The sequence below is a fragment of the Linepithema humile genome, chromosome 4, assembly GCF_040581485.1.
Source record: "Linepithema humile isolate Giens D197 chromosome 4, Lhum_UNIL_v1.0, whole genome shotgun sequence".
NCBI classification, from domain to species: Eukaryota; Metazoa; Arthropoda; class Insecta; order Hymenoptera; family Formicidae; genus Linepithema; species Linepithema humile.
The window spans coordinates 8,625,162-8,646,839 of record NC_090131.1 but is presented as its reverse complement, the minus strand read 5'-3'; the positions used below and the strand labels follow the sequence as shown (position 1 = coordinate 8,646,839).

General features: G+C 36.8%; 1 protein-coding gene and 1 non-coding gene across 10 annotated transcripts in view; one reads left to right on the top strand and one right to left on the bottom strand.

Moving 5' to 3' along the window:
• Positions 1-21,678, top strand: part of cic (Putative transcription factor capicua) — a 66,507-nt gene that overhangs the window by 40,485 nt on the left and 4,344 nt on the right. For 4 of the 9 annotated variants that reach the window (XM_067353645.1, XM_012360252.2, XM_012360255.2 and 1 more), the window contains exons 2-21: positions 7,301-7,593; positions 8,242-8,642; positions 8,948-9,503; positions 9,631-9,888; positions 10,493-10,604; positions 10,705-10,911; positions 11,344-11,459; positions 11,638-12,524; positions 13,743-13,950; positions 14,237-14,317; positions 15,394-15,668; positions 16,408-16,839; positions 17,098-17,407; positions 17,484-17,797; positions 18,477-18,693; positions 18,824-19,030; positions 19,132-19,392; positions 20,051-20,249; positions 20,895-21,100; positions 21,195-21,671. In XM_067353645.1, coding sequence (XP_067209746.1) covers positions 8,262-8,642; positions 8,948-9,503; positions 9,631-9,888; positions 10,493-10,604; positions 10,705-10,911; positions 11,344-11,459; positions 11,638-12,524; positions 13,743-13,950; positions 14,237-14,317; positions 15,394-15,668; positions 16,408-16,839; positions 17,098-17,407; positions 17,484-17,797; positions 18,477-18,693; positions 18,824-19,030; positions 19,132-19,392; positions 20,051-20,249; positions 20,895-21,100; positions 21,195-21,671 — 5,704 coding nt within the window. In that variant the 5' untranslated portion in view covers positions 7,301-7,593; positions 8,242-8,261. The remainder of the gene's footprint in view (positions 1-7,300; positions 7,594-8,241; positions 8,643-8,947; positions 9,504-9,630; positions 9,889-10,492; positions 10,605-10,704; positions 10,912-11,343; positions 11,460-11,637; positions 12,525-13,742; positions 13,951-14,236; positions 14,318-15,393; positions 15,669-16,407; positions 16,840-17,097; positions 17,408-17,483; positions 17,798-18,476; positions 18,694-18,823; positions 19,031-19,131; positions 19,393-20,050; positions 20,250-20,894; positions 21,101-21,194; positions 21,672-21,678) is intronic. The other 5 variants (XM_012360258.2, XM_067353647.1, XM_067353646.1 and 2 more) reach the window with 5 other exon arrangements.
• TRNAA-GGC (transfer RNA alanine (anticodon GGC)) lies at positions 20,588-20,660 on the bottom strand. The gene has a single exon. It is a non-coding gene; the product is annotated as a tRNA-Ala (tRNA).

The window sequence follows — 21,678 nt, the reverse complement described above, 5'->3', positions numbered from 1 at the left end:
AGTCGGGTAAAATTTGGCTACACTGATCGTCGAATATTAAATTAATTTTTAGAATTGAATAATTTGCTTATTCAATCTAAAGTTAAAAAGTTAAAGTGGCCAATTATCTGTGCATTATAAACTGTTCAGTTATTAACATGATTATTATACAATTGTACTGTATGCACAGGATAAAGTGACATAAAATCTTGTCGGTAATTGAATGCGAAACGACACTGTCACTAGGATAGTATCTGCAGTTTTTAACGAGGCGTGCATTCCAGCGATACCATTATCTATGGTACATGCCGGAAGTCGCACTGTATTTATGTACGCGCGAGAGTTGTTCGCGTATGATGGTTGGGCGAGAACTTATGCTGGCTTTCGGAAGAACATATGTCGTGCGCGGTACACGGACATTATATGTATATAGTGCATCGCGCCAAGTTGCGCTTTAATTTGTGGAATTGTACACGCGTTTTATATTTTGCTCTTTGCATGTGTGTTTATCGCTAAACGTATTGTTTAATTCTGTATTGTTTTTGCATTATTTATTTTTAAAAATATAAATAAATGCATAGAATAGATTGGTGTGGTTACAAGTCAAAAGACTTTTAAAAGACTACACATTGAAGTCAGAAAATTATGTCATTGGTCAATTTATATTTATTCGGTTTTGTGATACGAAACTTTCAGGTATAAAATCGCATATTACATTAAATGCGCCTGTTACGAAAATAAGAATATGACGTCAGTAGACAAGGCGTTGAAAGGATATAGAGAAGAAATTTCGTCATTTCAAATCAGTGTATTTTTATTGAGACAACCTACTTTTTCGCGACGACTTAATTAATTTTTAAATTAACTGTAATTTATTTAATTATATATAGAAAGGTGTATGCAGTAGTAATGGTTCATCTAATATTGCCTAATGCATTGATTATTGCTTTCAAGATATTGTGATAAATTTAAGAAACTCTTTATTCTTGCTTTGTAAAAAAAAAGCTTTGATGTTGACGTAGAAGAATATGCTTCAACAATATAACGGATAATACACTTTACTCTTGCAAATATTTTATCTCGTTTATTTTTTATTGCTAATATTAATAACTTCTTATATATTTTTTGTAAGGAAAAGTTGTGAAACTTCAAGAACTCTCGATCAATTCTACATACCGCGATAAGTTTTTAATGAGGCGACAGATTAATAATCAATTACAATTTGTATAATTTTATAGAATGTGTCGAATTTTTCGAATAATTAATCTCAGTTAATTCGGTATCTCTATAAATGGGGCAGGTCAACATTTTTACTTGATAATGGTAGTTTTCCACCAAGAGACACAAGCGATACAAAAGTATTATTCTCTCTGTTGCTCATTGAATATCGAACAAAGACAGAGTGATACTTGTGTCGATTTGTGTCAACTTGTGTCCTTTGCTGGAAAACAACCAATGTGTAAAAGCAATGAGTTCTAGACTAGAGCACCAAATTAACAATGATTTTGCATGTGGATTCATTATTCTATGGATTTGTACTTGATTGTATACAATTATAATTCTAATGTTGGTAGTGCCAGATTAACCCTCTATAATGCCATGTAACTTTGAAGTCACATACTCATATATCTGTATTTTTTAAGTCTTATTTCCATTTTCCGCCACAACTTAGCGTAGCATCTTATTGGTGTACCACACCTTCGTAAAAAAATTGAGTTATAGAGAGTTAAAATATCGTAATATTAGGGTAAGTTAATATGTAAAGGGATGCTTAAGGAATTAAACTTAAATTAATTCAAAAAAGTCCCTGTATTTTTTGATTTTTAAAAATTACTGAAAATTAAGAATTTGTTTCTAATCAAAGAGGCCAACCCAGACAGCACACATGTTTAAAATACATTCAAAGGATACTAGAGGACGTTTTGTCATCCCAAAAATTCGGGTTATCCTCTGGACGTTTTTTAGACATGCTGTGCTGTCTGGGAAGTGTCACTTTTTTCCCATTGAAATTTTCGTACTTTGAATATTCCAATAAGTGATACATAGAATTGGAGCTTAGGATAAGTAAAATAAGAATCTGAAGTCTTGGTATTATTCTCTCAACCGTTTGGGAGAAAAACGGTCCAAAAAGTTGCAATCTCAATCAATGGCCAATGGCCATGGCTAAGATTTAAAAAATAGCTATTTCTATATATTTTATTTAAATTATAAATGTTAAATAAAAGCAAAAAGTGTAGAGGGATGACACAAGTTGTTTGAGTAAACTTGAGTCGAGTGCGCCAGTCGAACAGGTAACGCACAAAGTTCAGACCACGCGCTAGTTTTTGTCCATCTATTGAAATTGCAATCTTTTGCGTTATTTTTCTTCCAAATGGTTGAGAGGATAATACCAAGACTTCAGATTCTTATTTCACTTATCGTAAGCTTCAATTCTATGTATCATTTAACGAAATACCGAAGGTACGAAATCGATCTATGGGCGCTTGGCCGTATCTCTTTTCGCTAGTGGAAAAGTGTTAAATGTTAAGTGTTAAATGTTAAATGTGTTAAGTGTTGTATCAAATTTGAGATTTAGGTATAAATTCCATCCAAGCAACGTAACGACAAAACTCAAACGCCTAAAACGCATGTTATGGTCGCAAAATTTGCTTTTCTACCTGTCAAGAACTAGTACGATCGGCAGCATTGGCACCAGCAGGTATATGAACTATGCCCTGCTGAGAACTATGCCCTGCTGAGAACTCGAGGACTATTCCTTTCAGTCGGTTTTATATTCCGTTGTTATATATGAAAAAAAATAAAACTGTCTTTTTGACCGCCGATAAATTTGCTCACACAATGTCCATTTCGGTCTGCGATTTTGCAAAATAAAGCGAGAGAGTCGGGACTGCAGATATAGCTATTGTAAATTAAGATCCGTTAAGCTTCTCAGGAGTCCATTTTGAAGCGAACAATGGAATCGCGGGTGGAATGTACAAAAATGTAGTTGGTGTTTCTCTTTCTGTTAGCGCCGTGTCTATGCTCTGTTTCAATAAAAGGCAGTCAGATCCTTGGTGGCAGCAGAATAGCCCCAGGGATATAAGGCGTTATTCTATTGAGTAGCACCTGCGCGATGACGAGTCGTACTGGATTAGTCATCGTCTCTATGGTTCAGGTATATTCCTAGCATCCGAATAGTTAGTATAAACGACATCGTAAATATAGAATGATACTATGTCACATAGCTGGTGGATTAAATGACTATATGTCTACGAAGTTGGCATTTCATCTTAACAAAAAATTAATTTTTTATTAGAATTTCGAATGCATTCGAAAAAGTTCTAGAATTTCTATTAAAATTGTATAAAATAGTAATAAAGAGTAAATAATATAAATTGTATTATAAATAGTTATGGCAAAGTAAATTTAAAAATCCATTTAAACTTTGAAACTTTGGAGTGCTAATTTTAGAAAACTTGTCTGTAAAACTAGCATCCCCACTCGATTTATAATTTTAGTGCTCGAACCATTTAAAAAAAATCTACGATTGTGGAGATGTTAATGTAAAGCTAGAGAAAAGAACACTCTCTCCCATTAAATAATATAAAAAATTAAAAAATTGTATTATAATTTAATACTTTTTAAATGCTTTTAGAAGCTATAAACAAAATTGATCTTTTTCTTATAGTTTAGAAGATATAAACCAACAAAAATATGCAAGGATATTTAAATTTACAAGAATAAAGTACTCAATAAAATCGAGATAAAGAATTCTAGTCTCAAAACGTTTTCGTGCTCATCTTTTATTATGAAAAATCCACTCTTGATTTGTCGAACGTCACGACTTGCAAGAGTAAAATAACCTATAAAATCGAGATAGAGAATTATTAGTGTATTTTAATTCTTTCACATTACATAACGGAAAGGTGCAAACTACGTCAAATTAGCATTCCTACTTTCAATCGCAAATTTCTTTTAAATGACTCGAGCACTAAAATTATAAATAGAATACCAATTGGTAATTTGATTTAAATTAACAGTTAAATAAAATATTGGTATTAGTGTCATTTCAATATTTTGTGGTGGGGGTGTTAACTTAATAAACATTTACAAAACGCAATCACCAAATCAGTAATAACAACATCTTAATCGTTGAAAATAATTCAATTTGTCATTAAGATTTTTTTACAGAATATTTGAGGTGTCACCCAGAATTCTTGGATTTTTGACCAAAATTTTCTAATCCCTTAAATTTGAACTTCGGTATTTTAATCATAGTTTCGGATAGCATCTTGCGAGCTCTAAACTCCAACGATGTCTTCTAAACTTAGATCGCTGAAATCAAAATTGGTAAAAATATTGTGATTTTTTATATATCAAACTAAAGATTTTCAAGGGATAAAAAATTTTGTGACTAACATAAATTCTTATAACAAAAGTTGTTAGAAATGTAAATAAAAAAGTAGTATTCATTTTTAGATGGCAATTTTGGATATCATAATAGATAGAAAAAAATTTTTGAAAATTTCAGCAATTATGATGGAAGTTCTGGATAGTACCTAGAGTGCTAAGAGTCGTATAAAAAATCCTAGTGATAAATTTAATTATTTTCAACAATTGAGATGTTGTTGCTGATTTTGTGATTGCATTTTGTGAAGTTAGCATCCCTAAGTTCTGAATGAATAAATTTTTGAACCTAATTTGCCAGAACTATTTCTAGATATAATAAGGAACTCTAAACTCTTTGTGGTGCATTAAAAATTTTAATAAATAATTGATTGTTTTATCTACTTTATAGCGATTGTTATTGCACACTACATTTATTATTCTCTATTGCGTGTTTTTTAATAACATATGCAAGGTTTAGATTAATTTTTTACTACATTATGAAGTATTTTTGTTACATTATGAAGTACATTATGAGATATAAAATTGGTAGCAATTATGAAATATGATTCATATATATAAACATGATACATCAATAATTACTGCCTATACGATGAGCGCGCGCGCACATTAATGATCATTACACTATAAAATAGGAAATATCAAATTAACGAAACAATCATATCAAAATGTAAAATATGAAATTTATGTAAATTTAAATACTTTATAACTTGGAATACAAAATTCAAGATAAATCTTTAATATATTATATATTTAACATATTGTAAAATCTAAAACTTAAAATTAATACTGCGCAAGTACGTTATATGATTTAAAACATAAAAGTGCAAGATGTATTTTTATCAATATCAACGTAGAATGTAAATTCTGTTTTCAATCAACATCCTGAGGTCGATTTTTCTCTTTCTCATTCACGGGTTCGAATAACGCGCTATCTAATTTCGACGTTTTCACCGAGTTTCGAAAAGTTTGGTTATACTCTGCACCATCTATTCTTGCACACGTGTAACGCACGCGCGCGCGGGAAAATCCTGCTCCTGTGAAGAAAGGACACATCGAGAAAAAAGCGAGAGTGGCGCTTAAAGAGTGGTGGGGGGAGAGGGCAGATAATAGGAACGAGCGAGCGGATATGATACAATGGCAGATTTTCTCTTGGGTATACAACCGGGCGAGTTAGGCGAGCGTGAGTCAGAGGCTTGAAGCAGGGAGCTGCAAACTTGATGCACATTCCCCTTTTACTCAAACGGAGTACGAGAGACAGAGAGGGGAAGAGAGAAGGAGGGAGGAGGGGAGAGTGGCAGAGGAAGAGAATGAGCGTTGTGTCATGGACAAAATAACACAAAATATAATAGTTACTAATTTGATTCAATCGTTTGGGACAACGTATCTTGTCTATTGCAAGCGCAATCGTGTATAATGTACTTTCTTTAGAATATAACAAAATATACAGTCTTAGAAATTTACATGCATTTTGAATAAGATAAACAAATTTTAAATAATACAATAGAAAGGCATAAACAAATTTCTTAGTGAAATGATTACATGTATATTTTTTATGCAAAATAAAAAGAGAGAATTGGTAATTTTTTATTTATTTTATAATCTGTGAAATTTACAGAGGACATAGATAGGGCACGCATGGAAAGTGATTAAAGTACTAATCTTCGAAATGAGAAGGGCGAGATTTTGAAAATACCAGGCTCATATCAATAATCAGTTACTTCTTCAACTATAGTTATTGACTCGAATACTCATTCTTAATCGCAAATGGACGCGCTTGACAGCAATTACGCATGATTTTTGATCGACGATCTCATTTTGTATGGTGTTTTCTTTCGCTTCTTTGTTTTTCTCATCGTGGTTCTTTTTATCTCATAATTTCTTTTTTTTAATTATAATTTGCGACAGAGTTCGAGAGGTAGAATTTCATTATATAATTTTATATTCCATATAATACAAAAACTATTTGTAAAATTGAAATACGCTTGTTCAAAATGTATCAGTGACATGCATCGATTCAAATGTTTTCTATTACATGAAATTAAAATAAGTTTTTATCTTGAAATCTATCGCGAATTATATAATAAATCGTTTAAAGCTGGCTTCATGTTATAATGAAATTATTTGTGATATTGTTTTTTTTTTTTTGTTTTAATTTAAGAACAATTAGCTAATCATCTTTTCCAATTTTTTATGTTTTTGTATTTTTCGGTCTATTGCCGTTCTTCTTTTATATACATTTTCCATTTCTACATATAGTTTCTTCAGATTGTATTTGAATACTACACAGCATAAATCCGTTTAGATTTGTTTAAATTTATTTACATAGACACGATCGTAATAAGTATGGAAAAAAACTTGGACAGTAAATAAATCGACCAATCACAAGCGTTCTCGAGATGACAGAATTAGCAAAAATTCAAGAAAATTACTCGATTGTAATTGGCTAGGGCTTTGATTTTATATAATTTCAGTGTTTTGTGCGTTTTCCAATCAAATTTTGGTTCAAATAATAATGTGCAAGCGATTCTCTTCTAAAAAACTTAATCACCAAAGAGTAAAACTATTAATTATTTTTTCACATTTTGCTGCATTTACAAAATTGTATTTTTACTCCACAAATATTATTGCTTTGCAGTTCAAAAGATCATTAGAGTAGCACTTAAAATTATCTCGAAAAAGCTTTCCTTTTAAATTCATCGACCGACGAACCGACCAATCTGTCTCGACAAAAGAATTCACATGCAGTGAATATTCTCGTACGCAGTTAACCAAAAAGAAACGAAGCATCCGTGGGGGGAAAGGCGCGACGGAGAGAGAAAGAGAGAGAGAGAGAGAGAGAGAGAGAGAGAGAGAGAGAGAGAGAGAGAGAGAGAGAGAAAGAGTTCGGCTGCGTAGACGGACGAGTGCTAAAGCCAGTGTCTTTCTTTTTCAGGACATTCAGTGGAGACGCGAAACAATTAAAGAGGAGACGACGAGTATTTGCTTAGAAAGAGAATTTTCGGAGGAGGATGCTCGGCAGTTGGGGCTGCGAAGAAGAATTGGAGTTGGGAGAGGGTAGTACGACATCCGCCTCGTCGCAAGAGAGACAAAGACGAGAGAGCCCAGACTCGACGCATCCTGTCCCTGACAGCCGGGTGCTGAGGTATGCACCCAGCCGGTGTCACCACCCTCCCAGCTACAGCTCGCCACATTTCAGCACGCAGCCTCCTCTCGACTGTACAGACTGTAAGTATATATTACACAAGTTTATTGTGTGTGCGCGCGCGCTTTGGGACGCTAATATGACACAGAATGCGTAATTCGATCAAATACTGTAGAAGACATCTATCTGTTTTGGTTATGACTCTTTCGGATTCTTTGTTATTCGCGATCTTAAAGAAATAAGTAAAGTAAAAAAAAAAAAAAGATAAATCCTCTGAAGAAACAAGACTTGGAGATAAATCTTCAATCTTGAGAGAAAGCACGAATATTCGTGAATTTGTTCAGTCGGATACGATGATTCGAAATCTTGTGGAATACTTGTGAAAACGCGAGATTTAGAAATGTATTTGCGCCAAGAATGTGCAAATATTCGCAAAATTGTAGTCTGATCAATGTTACACGTGCCGACCATGAATAAAAATAAAAGATTTCAATTTTTTTCACTTGTAAGGAAAACTCAGAAATGCGGGAAATGGATGATCTAAAGTGTCCTTTATCCTACTTGTTCCATGACATTTATCTCTTTTTCTAAAAGTTTTGCTTCTCGCACGAAAGAGGTTTCAATCTGCTGTAGTGTTTAATATCGTTATTTGAATTCTTTCATCTTTACATTTAAAAGCTTACATTTGTACGATTAATGATGTATAAACATCGATATGCTTAAATACGCAGAGCAGCGTGAGGTGGCCAAAATGCTGACTGCACATCCTGAAATGCACGAGAAGCGGGACAGCCTCGGCGGCGGGCAATATGGGACAGGCGGGGGTGGTGGCACCTCGATTGAGGAGAAATCTATTCCGGAACAACCACCCCCGCCTTCCGGACCGCCGCAACGAGATCTATCGGATCCCATCATCACCGCTAAGAAGCTTCCAAAGAAACGAAAATTCGATCCTTCCGAACTCGAGGAGATAGACAAGATCAGCAATGTCAGTAGCAATATCAACAACATGATTAATATACGCGCGCCAACTATACCGCTCGGCGGTCAGCCGGCTCTAGGTCAGCAATCGAGCTTATCGACTACCACCACTAGCCGACAGTCACCGCAGCAACAAGAGTCCGATTATCAAGTACGTTGGATACAAATATGTACACGGTTTTCATCGACATTTTTATTGTTTAGAGCAATCTTAAATCTTTGAATAATAACGATTCATATACGCATAGCAAAGTTGAAAAGTTTCCGACTTGAGATATAAAAACGATATAAAACACGATGAATGTACAGGTATACGTTAATATTTTGAAAAAGATGTAATAGAAATGAAATTTTATAGAGAACAGATTTGTGTGTAAACGATATATTTTATTTGCTTCGCTATAACAATATTACTAGATGCATTGTGTATGAACTCTTGCCTCATGCTATGTTTAGGTATCCTCGGCTCATTCGGTAGTGGTGTTACCTCCTCAAAGCACAGCGGTGGATTATTCTCTTCGCGAGGAACCTTTACGCTCTCGTCCACGGCTTACTATTGATCTCACTGAGTGGCGCGATCACAGAGTGTTAGCTTTAAGGGATTCATATTATTATCCAGGTGTTATACGTAACGTTGTTGACGGTGTGATATTCATCGAGTTCGACGGCGAGAGAAAGTTGACGCGTTACAGTGACGTTCTGGGCGCGAGAAGATACGACGTAATAGGTGATGCAAGCCCGTCTCTGGGACAGGTGACTTTGGATACGAAGGTTTGCATCAAGTGTCCAATCGCGAACTGCCACGTGGACGTGACGAAGGTGTTTGTCAAGGGGACGGTCTGCAAGATATTAACGAAACCTTATCGTTTTGTTGTGAAAATACCGCGGGAGGACGATCGGAGTGACAGTTATGTAGTGAAACGCGCGGACTTGCGGCTGGTGCAACCTCCGTGGGCCGACGAGTTGGAGGAGGGGCTGGAAGAATGCGATCCTGCGAAAGTCGAGGCTATTGGTAATCAATTTCGTCTTGTTTTTCTCTCCCCCCCCCCTCCCGATAAATTACAAGCTTGTTTATTCGCCGAGATGACTAAAGCTGTACCCGTTTGTCTTTTATATTTTCTTTATTTTTTTTTTACCAGAACACGGATATCGCAGTACCGCGGAACCTCCGACAGCAGTGCCAAGTTTGCAAATTCATCACACTTCTCATCATGCATCGCATATATCATCGCATAACGATACGAGCTATTATAGAACGACCGGTACCAGCCCTCTCATGACTTTAGGCACTCCTGCGCATTCCGCCACGGCGTTGAGTAACGGTAGCCGGCCGTATGACGATTTGGAAAGCGAGGATGACTTGGACAGGGAGGACATTACATTTCCCTCGGATGCAGGTCAGATGGAGTATCAAATTTTCATTGTCCGCGATATTATTAACCCACTGCATTGGCATTTGACTAGAAACCGCGCGCGTATATTTAAAAATATTACACTTGAAGTCTCTCGAGAACTACATGGAGTAAAATAAAAGAGATCTTTTTTGCAATAATATTAATATTTTTTCAACGATGTCGGAATTGTGTTAATAGAGAAGACATAAGATACACGAAATAGGCGATCTTTGTTTAATATCTACAGTAATTCTCAATAATTCTCAACGTTACGATATCTTTCAAAGCATTTATATTCACTCTTCTCGCTATAAATCATTATATTTGCATCAATTGAGCAAATTAGTATAACAAATCTTATAATTGAGCGAAACGTTTCTGACGACGATTGGCTTACCGCATGTTTGAGACGCGCTTGATTTTGATTCATAAAACGTGTGAAAGACGTGATTCCAATTCGATGGGTTAAGAAATGTAGCAGTTGCAATAAACACAAGATCTTACCTTACCTAGTAAATTATTATTAAAATCGAGCATTTTCGAGCACTTATCGAGAGCATTTTAATCAAAACAATAGTATAGTAATGCAGATATATTCAACTGACAGATGCAAAATTGTCAGGGAGCAGCAAAAGAAGCAGCATGCAGAGCCGAGGAAGCACCAGTAGCCTAGTTGAACAACGTAGTATAACGCCCCGTTCTCAGGCAGCCACACCCAGGTATTAATGCCGCTAAATATATTGGTATAAGATGAATTGATTAACGCGTAAAGTGAAACTCTCAATAATTAACGCACGTGTTAACCCTTTCTCTCCTAAGATCTCAGGCGGCAACGCCACATAGGTATAAAAAGGGTGACGTAGTGGCTACACCAAGCGGAGTCAGAAAGAAATTCAATGGGAAACAGTGGCGTAGACTCTGTAGCAAGGAGGGATGTAACAAGGAAAGCCAGCGAAGAGGATATTGTTCTCGTCACCTTAGTTTAAAAGGATCTGGTCTTAGAGGTCCGACGAACACATTTTCCGGGTACGAATGTTGATTTATTAGCTTTCTATGATAATTGCACTAATACATGCGATGTAAGAAAAAGCACTCCTCAAAACCAATCAAAAGTATACGATTTTTAAGAAACATAAAAAAAAAGTTTCTTTATTATTTGGTAAATTTTCAGCTTTTTTATTCACACGATATTAGAAAAGTAAGGAGACTTCGTCCGGTGATTTTATGAAACTTGGACTTAATTAAGCGAACTCCTGAATTCGTAACTGTTATGACTAGAGTTTTTGTAGCATCAACGAAACTTCTTAAATTACTTGAGCTGTTGATGTCGCTTCGAGCCGAGATGATATAACTTTATTTTCAAAATTTATCGCAGGATTGTTTTTGATACGAATTTTTGAAATTCTTTTTACTGCATGTGTTTATCTATATATATGGTTTCTTTTTTTTTGTTCCCAGCAGTAAGATGGACGGCGAAGAAACATCGAGAGATTCCGATACTTCGCCGAATTACGGTGACAGAAGAATAGCGGGTAGATTCGATCAAGACGAAACTGAAGCTGCTAATATGCTTGGTATATCTTTTATATATTTATCAGTAAGAATCCTTCTTTCAAAAAGAAATTAGAGCTTTGTTGTGATAGAAAATATTTTGAAAGATGAGATTTATTACACCCGTCTGTCAATAATACCGTGAAATGTGTCTATGTCCAAGTGATCATTTTACAAATTGAACGCGTTCTGTTGTCGCAGTGTCTTTAGGGAGTTCCAGATCGGCTACGCCAGCTTTTTCATCGCCGACGGGCCAATCTTCTATATCTCCATGCATAAACCAGTCGCCGGTGCCGCCGTTGGGGCTCAATCAGAACAATGTATTCATGCCTATTTCGAGCCCCGCTCATCATGCAACTCCGCTTATCTCGCCTGGTGCAAAATGGAAGCACTCTCCTACGCAGTCCAACTTTTTGGTCCAATATCCGCAGCAAGTGATAAAACCCGAGCCGAATCGAGTGGTTAGATCGAATCGACCGGCTCCGACGGCGCCTGTGCCCGCCAGCATAGGGACAAGCGTGATAAGAATCTCCCCGGTAGGCCGCAGCATGCAGCCCGGACAGAATCTAACTCTGTCGTGGTCGGAGCAGAGCCCGCCGCCGACGAGACACCCCTCGGTCGTTACGTCTATCGCCCAGCAACAGCAGGGCATCATCTTGCAGCACGCTCTAACGTCGAGCAACGACTTTGCCAATCACACCGAGATGCCCGAGCAGAGCCCGCAACTGATGAAATCGTCGCAGTCGCCGCAGATGCCGCTGTCCGCCGCCCCGGTGCCGCAAAACCTGGCGCTTATACACAAACCGCTGGAGCAACCGGTGGACTACGCGCCACCGCAGTCTCAGGGCCAGCCGATCTACGTGATGCATCAGCACGAAAAAAAGTACTTTGTGATAAAAAACAGCATGGACGTACCGCCACCGGTGGGCACGCACATTACCAATCAGGATGACAAGTATCGGCAGGGACTGATAAATCACCTCAGCCAATTGCCGACGCCCACGTTGCATCAAGTCCCGTGTCAGCAGCCACCTCAATCACCCGCGGTTTCATCCGTCCACATCGACAAGCTATCCGTTTTGCAACCTGTAAGTTGCTGCATCGTTTATTCAAGATGAATGAGACTGTTGACAGCTTTTATTCCTTTCTTCAAAGAACATTGCAGCAACGTTGCGGCAATATTGCCGCAACGTTGCTGCAATGTTTTGCGCTGCATGGGTGGTTTATGTGCAAATTAGAATAGAAATGAACTCCAAGTCTCCTGAACACTTTGATCATTGAAAGATTGGTATCATAAATGAACTTTCTCTGGACAATATCAGAACTATATATTTGAGATATCGCGAAGTTAGTTCGATTACAGCACTACTGGATAGAGTGATTCCTTCTATGGAAAAAATTATTGTTAATTACAAAAATTACCTTAGTTATTTTTTAATTTTCCTTAAACAATGACAAAATTTAATTTTCAATATTATTAGAGAAAAACGTCTTATTATCTGGAAAAAGTTTTAAAAATGTGGAATTTTTAAGGAATTCTTTTCTATCTGTAGAAATTGGAAAGTTTTACCAGGAAATTTCTGTTGAAAACAATGTCGAAGATTTTGTTTTTATTTGACAATCGGACGATTAGCTTTTTATTTCTTTCTGTTCAAATTTCACATTTGAAACTTGAATGGCTCTTTAATGCTTTCTTCAATATATATTATGAAGCTTGTACGTATTACTTGCTCGTATAAATAAATTGTATATAAAAATGCTTTAATCTGAAAGTTTGATCGATCACATTAGGTGGGTGAGGGAATTTTTTTTCAAGTTTAAATAAACGTTCTCTAGAGGTTCTCAATTCAAAATTGTTTCGATTAAAGCAGAGAAATGAGAAATGTAAGAGTGAGAGGAGAAATCTGTATCGAGTGATAATAAAACATTTATTGCGATTTTATTTTTACAATATTATTTGCTGGAATAATCTTTGTGAATGTCAGAAGAGCTTTTAAGAATATAACTTACAGTTTTAAACTCAACAGATACGTCACACTTGACATCGCGCGGGACAACCGCATTTTGTGGCTTTAATAGATCTCACATATTGACACGTTTTATACTTTTGTCTTCAAAGAGCTATTTTTGTCTTCAGTTATTTTTCACCCACAAGTTTATTCGTGACGCTACATGTGTACAAGTCAGCAAATTAGTTATTCAAAGATTTATAGACAGATGTGTCGGTGCGATAGCACTAATAACTATAGTACCGCTATAATTGTATCGCATAGATAAGTTGATGATGTGTTGCTGCTTGTGATTAGGTGAATAAAGTGGGCACGCACACGACTGTGCATATGGACGCGCAGAGAAGTCAGCCTACGAGCGCTGTAATGACATCCACCACAGAGTCCAATCAGTCTGCTCCGACAAGTGTCTTCCAGCATGTAATTGTTCAACCCGGACATTTGGTGCAGATTCAAAAAGCGCAGCCCGCCAGGGAAGAGAATGCAAAGAACAACGGTATCCTCTGTAAGTTTTATGTTATAAATGCATCACCGTAATATACAAAACAATCCCTATATATTATTTTATCCCTATATAGTACTTTCGATAAATCGTTTATTACATTTTTTTCTGACCTATTTATATGAACCAATTTTTTGTTAAGTGTTTACTTTTGAAAAACGTCCGAAACGTGTTTTGTTTTATAACATTTTATTAATTTTATATTATTTCGATTTTTTTTAAACTTTATTTCACTATTTTGCAATTTGATAATACAAGCTAGTTTGACTAAACGGTAAGGCTTTCACAGATGGCAGCCATGAAGTTCCTCCTGCATACCAGCCCCATCCCCCAACATTACTGAACAATGCAGTACGCAACTGGAAAAAAGGTTTGAGTTCTGACTGGCAACTGAAATGTATTACGTCTGTGTAATTGCTATAGGTTGTAATTTGTCAATGGTACATAACGTAATATTTAGGGACATTTAAGTATTATAAACGATTGTAACGATACTTGGTTAATTTTCTTTTTAACATTACGATTTTATACTTTTTATTTTATTATTTTTTATACATTTTTTTGTGGGTTACATATGTTTATTACGCTATTGTGTCAAAAAAAAGTATATTTTTCCTTTAAATTTGAATAGAGAAAGAGTTGTTAAATTTTGTATGAGCTAGACATTTTATTTTTCTCTCAAATCTTCTCCTCTCCTCTCATCTTTTCACCCCTTTCTCTCTCTCTCTCTCTCTAATATAAAATGTCTTTAATTTAGCAATTTTTTTCATGTACCATTGCCAATTTTACAACAAACACAAGTAAATTGACAATCTTTATTTTCATCCTTTAACTTTTCATCTCATTTAACATGTGTAAATAATTATCTACTTTGAATAGCTAAACTTTAATGCTGGGGAAGGGTGTCCATTTAATATTGGACTGTCCGAGAAGTTTGTACAGGTTTTTCGAAATGCAGAACGTTCTTATACATCGATTTATCCCTTTAACTATACATTATAGTTTTATTTTGCCATTTTTTGTACTATTTGAAGATTTTATCTCAGCAAATTATAAATTTTCCTAAATTATCAGAATAAATCAAGTCATTAGTTCTAGTTATTGACTTGATAATTGGTACAAACTTCCTGGACAACTCAATATCTATTTTATCCTTAAATTACGACCACTTGTATTCACTCTATTGACCACACATGAATGCTGCATACGATATAAACCTCAAATAATCACCAAAATAAGTGGCTTCTCCTCACTTATCGTCGACACTTATTGCTGTTGATTAAATATACTAACAGTTCAATCCATTTCATCGGCACTAATCCATTTCTTAATGATACAGCAGCAAATACGTCTACGTAAAATCTGTTTTAACATATATATCGCTTGCTACTCCCGCATCATTACTAACCACCATTCATCGCAACTAACCTACTAACTTCATTGCAGCTTTTTCCTGGCAGACGACAGTTTTGGAACAATCAGAGGTGAGCCCTCCTCCTTCCGCTTTGAGCCCACCTCTGAGCGCACCTCCAATTCCAATAAGTATGAGCACTCCTGCTGAAGATGGACCTGGTGCTGGTCCAGATCCCATAACACCCGCTGAGGAAGAGGACGATGATGTTTTTGGAGCAGAACCAACTCCACCCGCGGAAGTGGAAGCCAATGCTAATAAGAGACGCAGTCAATCGCTCAGCGCTTTGCAACCGCAGACTCCATTGAAAGTAAGCTCGATGAACCATCCGATTATCATTTTAGGCCCTTTTTTTTTATAGTCGTGTTTCTGTTGAGAAACTCAGTTGAAATCGGTTTTGAGACGCGACATGGTTCAATAGATTCTCGACGAATCTCGAGAATCAATTTGATCTTTCGTCATTTTTTTTTATCACAAGTGAGGGATTTGAATTCTATTTCTCATGATAGACATTTCTTGTGATGTTTATATGTACATTTATTAAGGGAATTCCAGGAGTCGTTTGTTTTACCGATTTCTTTTAAATAGATTTTACTTTTTTTTTGGCTGTGTAGAATGAAAAATCCTTTTCTGTAATTAAAGTACATATGCTAATACAGGGTGGACGGTCGATTTGAAAGGATTTTTCATTCCACGCAATCAAAAAAAAAGAATTTTACGAAAAATAGAAGGTAAAATAGATCGATTCCTGTTTTACCTTCTATTTTTCGTAAAATTCCTTTTTTTTTTAGCAAATTAGCATATATACTTTAATTACAGAAAAGGATTTTTCATTCTACACAGTCAAAAAAAGTATAGTCTATTTTTAAAAAATCGATAAAACAGACGACTCTAACATTGCCTCAACAGTTATTATTAACAATAATATATAATTTAAATATATTTTAAATGTTAATAACGATTAAATTAAATTTCTCTGAAGTAATATTAATAATAGAGAATGTGCAATAATACATTGTCGCATATAACGTTACGTACTTTTCTTGCAGGCTAAAGACAGAATACGGCGACCCATGAATGCATTTATGATTTTTTCAAAACGACATCGCGCCGTCGTGCATCAACGTCATCCGAATCAAGATAATCGTACGGTGTCCAAGATATTGGGAGAATGGTGGTACGCGTTGAAGCCGGAGGAGAAACAAAAGTATCACGAGCTTGCCTTGGAAGTTAAGGAGGCGCATTTTAAGGCGCATCCGGACTGGAAGTGGTGCAGTAAGGACAGAAGTCGAAAGTCGTCAACGACGAGCTTCAAGGGAAGCGAAAGCAGGACCAAACTGAATAGCACAGGAGAGGAAACAGATCCTCTGCAGTGTTCTTCCTCGGAGGATCCATTAGTTGATCCATTAACGATCTCGTCCGTCGACGAAGTACCTACTCCGATTACTACTACGTACAGCGAACCTCCCGCTAATATTGAGGTAAGAAACGGAATAACAATACGATTCTGTAAGGACAAAAAAACTTTTAACAGAAGAAAGTAAAAAAAAATCTCTTTATTATCGAACAATACGAAATAGTGAAACTACTACCACTTTCACTCTCTCATAACCTTTCTTTTGTTAATAGAATAAAATAGAATAAAACTCTCTTCCAACTTTTTTCACTTTAGATATTTGCCAAAAAAAAAAGTAGTCTATTTGAATTTACTGATGAATATATCCAATACATACACACAGATTATGAATCAATCACACGCGCAACATCGGACTTCGGAAATCCCTTTGCAAATTGAAAACGCGGAGGTCGACGTCAAGCCGGACGACGATGCGAATGGATCGGACGACGATCAGATGGTTATTTGCGAGGATCCTCAACCGGAAATCGACTTGAAGTGTAAAGATAAATTGACGGACAGTGATAACGATGTGCAAGATGAAGACGCGGAGAAGAAATGCTTCAATCAATCGCAATTCTCGCCTGTGAGTCAAAAGAGGGAAGTGATGAATGTTAAACAGGAGATAACCTGCAGGCCTAAACCGATAAAAGGTACTTTCTCAAGCATGAACGAATGCGACACTTATGTTAATGCTTTTTAACAATGTCAATCTTGATGTTTACATAGCACGGATACCCTCAACAGGTATAGAATCTACAACAAAGTATCACCACACTTCCATGGATAAAGGCGGTACTGTATCAGTTTTGTCGAGTACGTATCCTTATCACAGTCCTGTCAATCCAACAGGAGTGTCAGGGTTCCAACCTACCGGCGGCGCTTTCATAACTATGCCAATCTCGCCGAAAGTTATTAAGCCGGAGCCCGTGAAGAGCGAACAGCAGTACAGCACTCAGTACAGTGTGAACAATCTCGTGAGCATCCACACTGAGAACGGACGGAACATGCCCAAGTTCACAGCAGCTCCAGTATTACACACGGTAAGTATTCAGCGACTCGAGTAAATTTCAATATACATTTGTTCGATTTGTTCAAAGTCACTCACCAGATATCTCTCGCACGAACGAATTTATGAACATCGGCATCATTACAGGATAACTGTAGCATCGTGTCAGAGTTCAGAGCAAAGATAGGCTGAACTTGTCATTTGTAAGGTTAAATCCGCTTTAAATCACCTACGATTCGCGTTTCCAAATTTCGCGCCAAAATATAACTTTGAAGATATTTGAAAAATATCGCGCGTGTAAAATGCATACTGTAATATATTTTTATTTTGCAAATATTTCTTGTATTACGCGGCACATAAAATTATCAATAGATTTCGATTGTTCTAAAGTGGGCTTTAGTCATTTCTTTAAAGTGAACTTTGAATATTCGGCGCTCCTTTGTATTTACAGCGGATACTGAAATTATAAAACTTCATCCTTGTTCTGTGCAGCCGTCCGTGTGTCCTTCGTATTTATGTACGAATCACGCAAATTAATTTACGCATATTTGCCACTACATACTTTCCCCATGATATTAAAATTATTTTCAGTTATCACGATTGTCCACTTAAAAAAAAAGCAGCGCGCACATTCTTTTTCTCGATTGTTCCGAATCAAGATCTCCAGGCAGAAATTCTCTGAGATTAAGTAACAAGTTTAACAATACTAACAGATTGGAACGAAACCTATGATGGCGCTGTTGAAACAACAGCAGCCGTTGCAGTCATTAGGCACTCCTCTTGGCCCCCTTACTTCAACTGTCCCTTATCAACTAACATTGCTCGATAACGATTTGGTGGCTGTTTCCAAACCGCAGCAGGGATCGCAGTACCTAAATCCGGCGCCGCCGCACCCCAGGATGTACAGTGGATTTCAGATACCCATCACTGGTGAATATACAAAGACTGTTCTCATTGCTATTATTTTTTTCAATTTTTTTTCTCCTTTCTCTCTCTCTCTCTCTCTCTCTCTCTCTTTCCAAAAGTGTGTAGACGACAAATCTGTGAATGTGGATTACAGATACCAATGGCCGCAACAACTCCATACCCGTGCAAAATCTCGTTTCCAACAAGATGGAAATACAAAGCGTGATTGTGACCAAGCCGTATCCCGTCTCGACGAATTCCTCCACCACGTCGACTTATCGAGGAGGGTTCGGTCATTCTATCGCTCGCCTCGCGGAATCCGATGACAATCAACCGACTACGAATCACGCTCAGTTTTACGGTAACTCGATACGATTTCGCGGATAATTTTACCGTGTGACGCTTTTGTCACCGTTGTCTCTCTTTTGCTGTTTATTTTATTACAGTTTCTTATTGTTACAGTTAGTAATATAAAAACGGAAGATAGAAAGGAAAGCATAAACATACTTTCCGCGAGTAATGAGAAACTTAAGCAACCGTCGACGCCTCACACGCCGCACACACCTCAAAACAATCACGGAAGCAGCGATCTATCGTCAAGTAAATCATACACATTCGACGAAGTTCAGAGCAATGATGTAGGGCCGAGCAAGGGCCCGTTTATGCTCGCTCCGACTCCAGCACAACTCGGTCGAGCACCACTGCAAAGGAGACAATCAATGGGTACGAGCTCTTCTTTTGACTTTTTTGGCTAACTAGACACAAGTGCGCGCGATTTCTTCTTTTCATTACAAAGAAATGTATATTATAATTCTATCTAAAAGGATATTTTGAACATTTTCCATAAAACATAAAAGCGATAAAAAATACCTACACTAATCTTTTTAAAATATGAACTGTTAAAGTATACAATTCTTGCATGTCTTTTTTAAGATGGGATTTATTTTTTCTTGTCAAAAATGAAACTTATGATTTATTGTAACTTTCAAGTAATATACAAAAATTCGAATCAAAATATTATTCAATCAAAGAATTTTCTTAAAATCAACTAAAAAATATTTCCGATTATTAAAAAAAATATTCGTGTCTAGATACTTTTTTTTTAAAGAGAAAATAATTTCAAACGGGCGACGGAATCTGTGGTTAATCTCTAGTTACATAATCTTTTGGAAGATTACACAAGTTTGTATTCTTAAACTACGATGCAAGTTTTACCTTCCTGCGGCTGAAAGTTTGACAGGTCCTCACGCGACTATTCTCAGATTAATATTCGATAATTTGAAAACTCTAAATATTTCTATTAAGATCGTCAGCTGATTTAATAATGTATTATTTCTCTTCCGCTCTCCTTTCATCCTTTCTCTCTGCTTCATCTCGACAGCAATGCCTCCCGCATCAACTGCAGGAGACCATGGGCCAATGGCGACATCTCAACATTGTGATAATCGGCTACAAACCAATACGTCTCAAATGGCAGAACAGGCACAACAGCAGAATATGTCAGAATCTCATACTTCTCCTTCCCCCTCTACAAAGAAAGGTTCTTTCTTCAAGAAAAACGTGGAGGATGGTATGGACAGGTACAGTCCACGTATTTTTAATCTCTTTACTTCTGTCAGAATCGTTAAAATTCGAAGATACATCAGATTATAATTCTGAATACATTGATCAATGATTACAGAGTTTTATTAAGAGCCGTCGCGGGATGTTAGTGCGAAATTATTTTAATTTTTCTTAAAGAAATTAAGTTATTAGTCTACGATGAGACAGTTAATTTGTACACCGATCTCTGGTTCGAGATACTTAGAGTGTACGAAAATTTTTGTACATTGTTTTCACATATGGAGAATTATTATGTACTGATGTAGGAATTATTGGAAAGAAAGGAAGAGAGAAAGAAAAAATATCAGGGCGCGAGTGGCTAAGCCGGGAATTGAACCCGGGTCTTTCGCTTGCCGGGCGAATGTTCTGACCACTAAACTACTCAGACCCCACGCTTCTAACATTTATCTCTCCTAGATTAGGAAATCAACAATTCTGTAGGACAAACGCGTCATAATGCCCGCGAGATTTAAAACACAAATAGAGATAAATTAATTTCTTTAAGAAAAATTAAAATAATTTCGCACTAACATCCCGCGACGGCTCTTAATGCCTTTCTATTATATTATTCGATAGCGATCATATATGAACCTTTCCATTATATGTATTATTTGTGATTGCAGAGTTCTCGAGCAAGTAAACTTCCAAGAAAAATTTTCCTCGTTACCGGAATTCAAACCAGAGGATATACAAAGTCCGAGCGCGATCAGTATAAACACTCCAGGTTCATCCAGCCACAGCAGCGTAACTTCTGGATTACACTCGCAAACACCTATGCATTTGCCAACTTATCGAAAGAAGTCTGCACAAGGACCTCATAGGCCCACAAGTGAGTATATTTAAACAATTTATATTATTTCAACAGGAGTTGAGTATAATTATTTCCTATAATTTTCTCTCTCTCTCTTTTCTTTTTGTAACAGTGAATGAGGACGAGATTGATTCGGACACATCGATACCAGCTACTCCAAAATCTGCTTCGAGCATCAAACTGACAGGCAACACATTCTTCGGTCCGGATTTCAACGTTGACGCTTACAGGGCCAACAACGATCTGATGGACGTCGAGGCTAGTTCTCCGCGAACTCCGAAAACTCCCGGCGGCAGTGCTGGGAATGCCGTAGGCATCGGCAGAAGTGACAACGAGCGCGGCCACAGGAAGATTCTGGAGCAACGGAGAAATCTGGTGATGCAACTGTTTCAGGAACATGGTTACTTTCCATCCACGCAAGCCACTTCTACTTTTCAAACCAAACACGCGGATATATTTCCCACCAAGACGAGTTTGCAATTGAAGATCCGCGAGGTTAGACAGAAGTTGAAGGCCAATTCGACGCCGATGAGCGCCAACAGCCTCATCAGCCCGTTGCCAGTCTCCGAATCCTCGCCTGTCGTAACCGGTAAGTA